Source organism: Bufo gargarizans, chromosome 9 (assembly GCF_014858855.1).
Source record: "Bufo gargarizans isolate SCDJY-AF-19 chromosome 9, ASM1485885v1, whole genome shotgun sequence".
NCBI classification, from domain to species: domain Eukaryota; kingdom Metazoa; phylum Chordata; class Amphibia; order Anura; family Bufonidae; genus Bufo; species Bufo gargarizans.
In genome coordinates this window covers 41963169-41974926 of record NC_058088.1, presented here as the reverse complement: position 1 = coordinate 41974926, position 11758 = coordinate 41963169, and the positions used below count along the sequence as shown (strand labels likewise).

The following is an 11758-nucleotide window of genomic DNA, read 5'->3' as shown; positions in this document are numbered from 1 at the left end:
CAAGTGCACATGCAACAGGTCAAATTCATAAGTAGAAATCTACTGACAGATGACCTTTAAATGTTATACTGTGCATGGGAATTAATTTGCACACTCGGACACCCCCTTTAAGCTCCAAATTCAGTGTCACCCCTAGCAGTGAGCACTAGATCTAGAGATTTCAAGGGCAACACATTTCTAATATTTAAAGGCTTTTAATATATTAATAAATAATTTTAATATAGGTCATCAACATCAGATCGGCGGGGGAGTTTTTCCCTCTATCCGTACATAACCTGTAGGGTACGGCCAAACACGGAGAGCACGTACTGGATCAGGAGGAAAATGCCACAACAGAAACCATCTAAGGCTACTTTCACACTAGCGTTCATGGGTCCGTTCGTGAGCTCCGTTTGAAGGGGCTCACGAGCGGACCCAAACGCCTCCGTCCAGCCCTGATGCAGTCTGAATGGATGCGGATCCGCTCAGACTGCATCAGTCTGGCGGCGTTCAGCCTCCGCTCCGCTCGCCTCCGCACGGCCAGGCGGACAGCTGAACGCTGCTTGCAGCGTTCAGCTGTCCGCGCGGAGGCGAGCGGATCCGTTCAGACTTACAATGTAAGTCAATGGGAACGGATCCGCTTGAAGATGTCACCCTATGGCTCAATCTTCAAGCGGATCCGTCCCCCATTGACTTTACATTGAAAGTCTGAACGGATCCGCTCAGGCTGCTTTCACACTTAGAATTTTTTCTAAGTTATTAATGCAGACGGATCCGTACTGAACGGAGCCTCCGTCTGCATTAATATGATCGGATCCGTTCAGAGCCTGAAATGGGCTGCGAAGACCGAGAGCCGCAAGTGACGGGCTGAAGGCTGAAAATCCACAGGGCGAGTCAATTTACGCAGCGGGTTTTCTCCATAGAATGCGATGGAGATTTCTAAAGTCTCATCACTTACTGCACATGAGATTCTAGCAGTAATGGCGGGTTCACATGTGCAGATTTTCGGGCTTACGTGCGGCAAATCCCCAGCATTTACAACCCGTGTGAACCCACCATTACATATTGTCGGCTGTGACTACACGAACATTGACACCATATAGAGAACTTCTGTGCATCTCCGTTATAAACGTGGCTATACGGAGAAATATAAAGAATCAGAGGCAAAGGCTACAGTAAGTGCGGCCTGCGAGCAGCAGAATACGCCAAAATACCGCTAATAGGACTATACACTGTACCTGCATCTACAGTACTTGTCTTCTGTACCTGCTGTTCCTGGAAGTAAAGCTGATCATGTAAAAATCAGATCATGTTTTAAATACCATTAAATAGAGGTGACTATATTTGCTTCCTGGTCAGTTTCCAGTCTAATACATTAGTGCATTAAATGGATACTAAATACAATAGTACCGTAAGGCTCTGTTCACATTATGTTAGCGCCTTCCTTCCTTTAGAAGTTTAGGTTGATCGTGTTGCCTGGATCCAAAATATGCCACTGTAAAATCAATATCCATCTCCAACCATTTGTTGGATATATATATATATATATATATATATATATATATATATATATATATATATATATATATATATATACCTTTAAAGGGGTATCCAGGCTTAGGGGAGAAAAAATAAAAAATAAAATAAAAAATTACCCCGCAAAAAAAGCACCACACCTGAAAAAAAATCTACATATATCATGTGTCTGGTACTGCAGCGCTTTCATATTGGAGTGAAAGGGGCTAACCCATAATACAAGACTCGCCTCATATTCAGACGTGGCGCTGCTTTGAAAAAAAAAAATATTATTTTTTTCCCTGCCAAAATCATGGAAACCCCTTAAAGGTTAAGCATGTGTACCTTTAACTATGTTGTGACGTGTTTAAAGGGGTCATCTGGGCTATAGATCCTGATGATGTATCCTTAGGAAAGGTCCTTAACACCCGATACCCCCACAATCAGCTGCTTCAAGCAGCCAGGTGTATGAATGGGAGGCAGACAGCACCATACACCGTCTAGTGGCCATACCCGGGTACTGCAGCTCAGCTGAACGCCGGCGCCAAAAACTACCCAGCATTCAGAGCCTTCCGCTTTCCGCTCCGTACAGTTTTCAACACTGTGGCTGCTGTAAAGGACTGATCAGTGGAGATACAGGGTGTCAGGCCCCACCAAACTGAATTGATGACCAATCCTGAGGATAGTTTGTCAATACCCATAGACTGGACAATCCCTTTAAAACCAATCAAAAGATAGCACCCACTTAGCATAAATCAGAGCTAGGGCCCATGCACACATCCACGCCATGACTCCGTGTAACCTCAGCGCTGTACACATGGAAGTCTGTGGGAACCTAACGTGCCTCTCTAGGCCCCCGATTTCATATTGAGGTCTAACAGAAAACGATGCCATGTTCCATCGGATGCTCTGCGATACGGAGCCGCAGGGATCTCCTATGCGCTTCGGTGCACGGGGTCTAAGGGAAATTATAGAAGCTATGCCGGTACAGCAACACTGTCTTTTCAAGGGCAGATAATACGAATACCGCCACCTTTCATCAGATAAGCGGTAGGCGTACCAGCCTAGCTAACACACCGGGAGAAACTGGTAACAATACTATAGGTGCTGGTTCTTCACTACACATAATGCCAACAATACATTTTACAGCAAAGAGGTTCAATGCATAAAATGTTATTACTGTAAACAATAAAGAACAGACATTTAAGAAACAAAATGCAGAAAATAAAAGAAAAAAAACACAATCAGAGCTTCAACTTTCCTACGGGCATCCAGAAAGCCCCACAATTAAAGGAACACCAACCACAAAGTGTACTTTGTCCACATTTGCTGACTAGTTGTGATTGGTAGGTGTCAGGTTGGACTAGAGATTCCTCAGAAGGTGTCCTGAAAATCTGTCCCTGTGATCACTGCTTTGGCATATGTCTCCTTCTGGGTTACTTAAAGGGCATCTGTCAGCAGCTTTGTACCTCTAAAACCAGCTGAAGGCACCTGTTACATGTGCCGTTGGCAGTTGAAGGCATCTGTGTTGGTCCCATGTTCCTATGTGTCCGCATTGGCGAGAAAAATGATGTTTTAATATATGCAAATGAGCCTCTAGGGGCAACGGGGGCGTTACCATTACACCTAGAGGCTCTGCTCTCTCTGCAACTGCCGCGTCCTTTCCACTTTGACATGGACAGGCAGTGAAAATATCATAACGCCTGGTCCTGTCATTCAAAGAGCAGAGGGTGGGGCAGTGGCAGAGAGAGCAGTGCCTCTAGGTGTAATGACAACGCCCCCGTTGCTCCTAGAGGCTAATTTGCATAAATCAAAACATCAGTTTTCTCAGCAATGCGGACACATATGAACATGGGACCAACACAGATGCCTTCAGCTGCCAAGTGCACATGTAACAGGTCAGGCAGTGTCATAGGTACAAATCTGCTGACAGATGCCCTTTAAGTTGGTGGCACTTTTTGTACGTGGCGTACTTTGGGTTTGGTGGCCCTTTAAACGTTCCTCTTACATAAAAGGCTGCGGTTTCTTTGACAGGACTGTCTAGCGGCACAACAGAGACGTACAGGGTTTCATAATGGTTGTGCTGTGTTTCAACAGTCGCCTGTGGAATGTGCACTTAAAAACAAACTTTGGTTTGGAAAACCTTTTTTTTTTTTTTTTTCTTCTTAAAACACGTTTTGGCTGGAAAAGCTGAAATTTAGCTCTTTTAACCTCCACAGAACAAAACTAAACGCAAAAAGGAAAGAAAACGATCGAGAGAGAGATTATTCTGGTTGAAAAGTTCTTACAGGAGAAGCCAAGCTACAATTAATGTGTTTAGGCCACTGAGAAAAAAAAAGGAGGGTGCTGAAAAACACAATTGGGGCTCGAATTCAGAGCTCACCATTTGCTGCCAGCAGGACGTGAGATTCTATGATACAACAAAATTCCTCGTATTGGCAGTTCAGCGGCGATGATCCAAAATGACCACCAAAAAAATCCACCTCCCCCTAATATTTCAAGTAACAAAGAAAAAACATTGGCAAGGATCTGGGGCGCTGTACCGCCATACGGGATTGTGTAACCACCGCGCCGCGTTAGATGGTTTCACTTAAAGTGCAATTAAACAAACATGGAACTTGATCTTCACAAGCAACACCACGAAGAACGGTCCCTTCTGATGCCGTATAAATAGCGTTTCTACAGCTCAGACGACAGGAGCCATGCAGTAGGTAGTACAACATATCGTCAGGATTAGAAAACACACAAAATGTTATTGGCAAAATACACAACTCCTCTTCCCCCCTTCAATACGAACAGGAACTACATGGGGCTTGGCTTCCTGGAGATCTGCAGGTTTCCTGGAGCCTCACATTCATCCATGACGAGACGGGTTCCTCTTAAAATAAACTCGTGATCCCCGTAGGTAAGCTCCTGATCAATGGCATCCTCAGAGTTGTTTCCTATTCCCCTCCTGGATATTGAAGGCTCCGTACTGACAGTCGTGTCCCCGTAGGTTAAGCTTATGTCACCGTCATTTAATATCAGATCAGAATCGTCATCCTTTAGCTGCTCCTGGTTCTAAAACAGGAAAGATATGACAGATTAAAGGGCATCTGTCAGCAGATTTGTACCTATGACACTGGCCGACCTGTTACATGTGCACTGGCAGCTGAAGGCATCTCTGTTGGTCCCATGTTCATATGTGCCTGCATTGCTGAGAAAAGTGATGTTTTGGTATATGCAAATGAGCCTCTAGGAGCAATGGGGGCGTTGCCATTACACCTAGAGGCTCTGCTCTCTCTGCAACTGCCATATCTTCTGCACTGTTATTGAAAGGGCCAGGCATTAAAAACCTCATCATGCCTGGTTGTGTCAATCAGAGTGCAGAGGATACTGCAGCTGCAGAGAGAGCTGAGCCTCTAGGTGTAATGGTAACGCCCCTGTTGCTCCTAGAATGCTCATTTGCATTTATTAAAACATAATTTTTCTGAGCAATGAGGACACATATGAACATGGGACCAACACAGATGCCTTCAGCTGCCAAGCACACATGTAACAGGTCAGCCAGTGTCCTAGGTACAAATCTGCTGACAGATGCCATTTAAGTGTACTATGAGAATGGCTAAAAAATGAAATTCCTAGCACATTCTCGTATTTTGTAAAAATGGAAATGACTATGCTCATTTAACGAGTCATGGCCAATCATTATTTTACTCTGGTTCCTCAGAAACAAATTTCCAAGTTGCTCTGTACATTATAGGCCTTTAAAACAAAAGGAAATCACTAGATGTTACTGGGCAGTACATGTTCAGTTGCTCAAACCACGCCCCTTAGCCGACATCACTTCCTACTCTGCAGCTATTGGGTGAAAACACACCACCCTGACTTCCTGCTTTGCCCACCCCCTTGCACATAATACTGGCGATACATAGACCTCTCTTCTTCAATATCAGGTGCGTCTCTTTTGCCTTCTTGGCCAAATACAGAATAAAGCAGTTGAAACGGAGAAGGACTCCCTCAGTACTAAGGGCAGAGTACGCAAAATAAAATATATTAGACACACCAGCGCCACTCTCTGACCACCGCATCAGCTACTATAGTAGATGGTGAACAATACCTGTAAAATTGCACAAGACAGAGTTAGGCTACTTTCACACTCGCGTTTGGTGCAGATCCGTCATTGATCTGCACAAACGCATCCGTTCAGATAATACGACCGTCTGCATCCGTTCAGAACCGATCAGTTTGTATCATCTGTAACATAGCCAAGACGGATCCGTCTTGAACACCACTGAAAGTCAATGGGGGACGGATCCGTTTTCTATTGTGCCATATTGTGTCAGTGAAAACGGATCCGCCCCCATTGACTTACATTGTGTGTCAGGACGGATCCGTTTGGCTCAGTTTCGTCAGACGGACACCAAGATGCTGCAAGCAGCGTTTTGGTGTCCGCCTCCAAAGAGGAATGGAGATGGAACGGAGCCAAACTGATGCATTCTGAGCGGATCCTTTTCCATTCAGAATGCATTAAGGGCAAAACTGATGCGTTTTGGACCGCTTGTGAGAGCCCACGACGGACCTCAGAAACGGAAACCAAAACGCTAGTGTGAAAGTAGCCTAAGAAATGGGGACACCAATGCTACCACAATACTACATCAACTGGTCAGAAAGTTGTTAACACCAAACAGAATCACTCTGGCCATAAAGCCAAACACCCTCCAGAGAAAACGTCCCGAACCCACAACACAGCACCTGCAGACAATGGATCGGCGGAGGTGTCGGGAGTCAGACCCCCGACGATTCAATATTGATGACCTATTATGAGAATGGGTCATCAATATCATGAAACCAAAATACCCCTTTAAAGTGTAAATATCATTTACATGTATTTTTAATATTGTGTAGTCAACGATTTTGAGCATTTTTGTAATATACTTGTTTATTTTTTACTAGAAAACTGCATGAAAAGTGTCTCTGTAGCATGACTGAGGATAGCTCGTTTTCGGCGTATACTGCACACTGAAGAAAGCTTTGTGTAACATACACTTCTCAGCTTGCCTCTTATCTACTTACACCAGCCTCCCCACCTGTGACCAAGGCTATATCGGACCTCTCTCCGCCAATCTGACTTGCTGCCAAAGCTGATCACTGGAAGCTCTACACATTTCTATTCTTCAATGCTGAGAGAAGGTATACAGAAATATAGGACACTTACTGTCAGCGCTGATCGCCACAGTCCCGCTCTTCTCTCTCTTCCCTGTGCCCACCAGTAGAGAAGCACAGGGAAGAAAGAAAAGCACAGAGCTGCAAGTGATCAGCTCTGGCAGCAAGTGAGATAGGCAGGGACAGGTCGGAAATATCCTGGGGCATATGTACGGAGGCAGGGGCTGGGGCAGGGCAGGGAGATGAGAGGCAGGCTTTGTTACATAAAGCCATCTTTAGCATACAGTATACGCAGAAGAGGGGCTCTCCTTAGAAACACTCAGATGGAACCTAAAGAGTCACTTTACAAGCAGTTTTCTTTTGAAAATAAACAACAAGGTATATTAGAAAAATCATTAAAATCACTGTCCTACAAAATATTAAAGTCCCGGGGAACACCTTTATGCAAGGAAAGCTCTTCTATTATAACAGCAAGTCTGTAGGACCACAGTCCATGTTGTCTATTCTACCCATCATCACTGGTTTGCTGGATGCAGAACATGTATTGTGATTGCTTTATGCAAGAAAATGTCCTTTATTCAAAGAATCGATGTCAATGTATTTAACCATAAGCTTGAACCGTCTTACCTCGTAGGCTTGAGGACTTGTTAGACATCTCGCTAACGGGCCACAGCAATTGGGAAGTGTACTGGTGAGGGGAGGTCCGCTGTGTGTTAGGAGAGGTTTCAGATAGCTACAAATGTTAAGAAAAACTACAGAAACATAGACTTATAAAAAAACACCACTGAAAATCTGCATTTTTCTATGGTGGGTCCCAGACATGGTAGAATCCTCAGCAGGTCCTCCAGAAGCAACTCCCTACCCCCATGTCTAAGGCGCTCAGAGGCCAGTGGATCTCCACTTTTGGCTGATAGAAGAACACCATATTATTAACACTATAAACACCAACAGGAAGTTTAACCCCTTGAGGACCCTGAGATTTTCCTTTTTCGCATTTTCGTCTTCCTATAGTTCTAACTTTTTTCTTTTTCCATTCACATAGCCTTAAAGGGCTTCTGTCACCCCATTAAACCGTTTTTTTTTTTTCTTTACTAATAATCCCTACACTGCGATCTCATCATACATAAGCTAATTAATGATTTTCGTTCAGTAGAATTTGTTAAAAATTGATTTTTGAAATATGTAAATTACCTTGCTACCAGCAAGTAGGGCGGCTACTTGCTGGTAGCAGCCGCATCCTCCGATGGTAATGACGCCCCCTCTGCTTGTTGATTGACAGGGCCAGCGGACGGGATCTTTCTCTGCTGGCCCTGCCTGTTTTGATTCAATATCTGGCGCCTGCGCCGCGGCCGTACCTCTCTTCAATCTGCGCAGGCGCACTGAGAGGCGGCCACTCACTCGGCCGCTCGCTCCTCAATGCGCCTGCGTCGGGTGTACATGTGACGTCATCGGCGCAGGCGCATTGAGGATGGAGCGGCCGCCTCTCAGTGCGCCTGCGCAGATTGAAGAGAGGTACGGCTGCGGCGCAGGAGCCAGATATTGAATCAAAACAGGCAGGGCCAGCAGAGAAAGATTCCCGTCGCTGGCCCTGTCAATCTACAAGCAGAGGGGGCGTCATTACCATCGGAGGATGCGGCTGCTACCAGCAAGTAGCCGCCCTACTTGCTGGTAGCAAGGTAATTTACATATTTCAAAAATCAATTTTTAACAAATTCTACTGAACGAAAATCATTAATTAGCTTATGTATGATGAGATCGCAGTGTAGGGATTATTAGTAAAGAAAAAAAACTGTTTAATGGGGTGACAGAAGCCCTTTAAGAGGGCGTATTTTTTGCGGGACAAGTTGTACTTTCTAATGGCACCATTTACAATTGCATAACATGTAGTAGGAAGCGAGGAAGAAAATTCCAAATGGGGTAGAATTGGGAAAAAATGCAATTCTGATAAAGGTTTTTTTTTTTTTTTTACACTGTACACTATGCGGTAAAATTGACCTGCTATCTTCACTCTCCAGGTCAGTACAGTTACAATGATACCACACTTGTGTACGGGGCTGTGTGAGGGCTAATTTTTGGCGGGACAATCTGTTCTTTTCAGTAATACCAATTTGAAGTGTGTGCAACTTTTTGTAAAAAAATTATTGGGTAGTTGAAATGACAAAAAAATGCCAAATTGGCTGTTTTTATAATTTTTACCGTTACGCCATTTGCCGTATGCAATTGTTAGGCTACTTTCACACTGGCGTTTCTGGGTCCGCCTGTGAGATCCGTTTCAAGGCTCTCACAAGCGGCCCAAAACGGATCAGTTTAGCCCCAATGCATTCTGAATGGATAGGGATCCGTTCAGAATGCATCAGTTTGCCTCCGCCTGACGATGCAGGGCCAAACGGATCCGTCCTGACTTACAATGCAAGTCAATGGGAACGGATCCATTTTCAATGATACAATATGGTGCAATTGAAAACGGATCCGCCTCCCATTGACTTTCAATGTAAGTCAAAACGTAACCGTTTGCATTTTGTTCATGGTAATGCAAACGGATCCATTCTAAACGGATACAAGTGTTTGCATTATAGGTGCGGATCCGTCTGTGCAGATACCAGACGTATCCGCACCTAACACAGGTGTGAAAGTAGCCTTATATTTTAATTGTATAGGCATTTTCGCACACGGCGATGCCCATGTTGTTTATTTTTTTTATTGGCTAAGTATTTTGATTTTAAGGAAAGGGGGGTGATTTGAACTTTTATATTTTTTATATATTTGTAGAAACTTTATTTTTTTATTTTTTTTACTTTTTTTTTAAGTCACTAAATCATTAGATTGCCCATTGTGTTCATTGATGGCTATATAGCCATCATTGAACACTTCATTGTAATATAACAATACAATGCTGCCACCTAGTTTCCTGTATTGGTATATTCCTGAAATAGACTCCGAAGCCTGCTTGAGGCTTCAGACTATTTCAGCAATGTAACAGGTTCCCCGATCTCAGTTGGGGAACGCTGTTACTGGAGCCGAAGCGCGCGACTTCCGCTTCCGGACTGATCAGATGCCGTGGTCACATTTGACCACGGCATCTGAAGGGTAAAATGTATGCGATCAGCCTTATGGCTGATTGTATACATGTGCCGCGGGTCTCTGCTATTTAAAATAGCAGAAACCCGGCGGCTATGGTGCCCGCTGCAAGTGGGCGCCATGTTTAGGGACCGTACTTCCGCAGTACATATACGGCGAAAGTCCTTAAGGCAGGCATGTCCAAACTGCGGCCCTCCAGCTGTTGCAAAACTACAACTCCCAGCATGCCTGGATAGCTTACAGCTATTAGGGCATGCTGGGAGTTGTAGTTTTGCAACAGCTGGAGGGCCGCAGTTTGGACATGCCTGCCTTAAGGGGTTAAAGAGGAATTATTCAATGAGGTAAGTCCTATAACAGAACAAAAACCCTTGGTTCCTTCCAAAGATCTTCACACTGAAGCATATATTGTACAAAACAAGTTCAACATGACAATGACATTTGGGTTTCCCCGCTTTTACCACATCGGATGATGACATTAACCCCTTCACATGTAGTGACTAGTTATCATCCTTCTACTAAACCTGCTTATATGAACTTGGAAATATAAAGAATATGTTCATCAAAGGATACTTGTGGTCAAAGTTGTACCAGAGTCTAAAAATCCAGGCGCTCTCTGTTCTGGTACTCCTCCGCTCATTCTCTGGAATTCCCTGTAGGGACAAAGGGTTAATAATCCCACAAGTACATTACCTACCAACACTTGGATGCTGCTGTGGGACAAGCGATTTCTCTATGCAGAATAAAGTGGTCTGTGAAATCTGACGCAACTGATGTCATTTTAGCCCGGAAAGCCAGAAATTAGCCCTGATGCAACGCAAGCCTGACTTTCATCACATGACGCGCGGGGCATGCTCCATCACATGCGCAGAGGCCTGTTCACACTGTGGGTTTTACAGCCTAATTTAATCCCTTTAAGTTAACCCAAAATAACTTTTACAATGTGAGCCCCTATAGAGGGAAGACCACAGAATCTAGACAAACGGCATTGCAATACATGATATTATACGTGATTATACAAGAAGATATGTTACGGTTTTACATTTCTATGTTTAAAAGCTCAAGCATTTTTAGGATTCCTTCAGAGACATATTTCCATGTCTCGCAGAAAGGGCCCCCCGTCCCCCCTGTCTACAGCTGGAGTCGGCTGATACGCAGATGTGTACACTGGTAATCCCTATCACATTACACATCTTTTCTTCGTCTTCTGTGCTGTTTGATCATCGAGGAACATGGCGGCGCAATGTCTGTCAATTAAGAGCCACCTACGCCATCGCATTGAGGCCCATGCTCGAGTCCGTTTGCATTGCTGCTGCGTTACATCACCAGAGATGCTAATCTTGTTTTACAGTCAATTTCCACATCTTGCGCAAATCTTCTTCTCCTTTGGCACATGTTAAAGTGTATATTATAATAAGTGTCCTTTGCCAGTATTCGTGAGCTGTCCTCCACTGTCAAATTCTTATCGGTCATTTCCGGTTTTTGATTTGGTGACAAATATCAGGCCCGTTATCAAGATTCCCATAAGTCTGATTCATCTTTCCTTAGATATCTGAGCAGGAGACGCATCGCTGTGTGATTATGCGGTTTTTCACGCTGCATTTTGATGTGTCCGTTTGCACCAGGAGAGCTCCCAGCACATATGTCAAACGGATCCAAGGGCCCTTTGTCTTTTTGGGTTCTGTCGGGCTTGTAAACGTCAAAATCATTTTTTTCTGCTGTACGGAATATACCGTATTCTTCGCCCCATAAGACGCACTTTTTTTCCTTCCAAAGTGGGGGAAAAATGTCACCATGGGGCGTTTCCATTATGCAAGCGTTCATTAGTACCGAAGGACTGGGAAGCTGGTGAAGGCTCTGTACTCACCGCTTCCTGGTCTTCTGCTGTCGGCTGTGCTGTGGCTGCGCACAGCGGGACGGCGCTCTGTGACTGTCAGATCACAGCACAGCCGACGGCAGGAAGAAGAAGAAGAGTGCTGGAGGTGAGGAGCAGCAGCATCCGGAGTAGGAGAGGTAAGTTGATTTTTTATTTTGTGATCTGAGG

General features: G+C 44.5%; 1 protein-coding gene across 1 annotated transcript in view; it reads right to left on the bottom strand.

Annotated features, from left to right (window-relative positions):
• Window positions 1-3114: 3114 nt before the first annotated feature.
• The window catches only part of SLC9A6 (solute carrier family 9 member A6), a 55679-nt gene continuing 47035 nt past the window's right edge, over window positions 3115-11758 (bottom strand). The window contains 4 exon segments of the mRNA XM_044305514.1: window positions 3115-4437; window positions 4439-4554; window positions 7267-7372; window positions 10288-10367. Of these exon segments, the coding sequence (XP_044161449.1) occupies window positions 4374-4437; window positions 4439-4554; window positions 7267-7372; window positions 10288-10367 (366 nt within the window). The 3' untranslated portion in view covers window positions 3115-4373.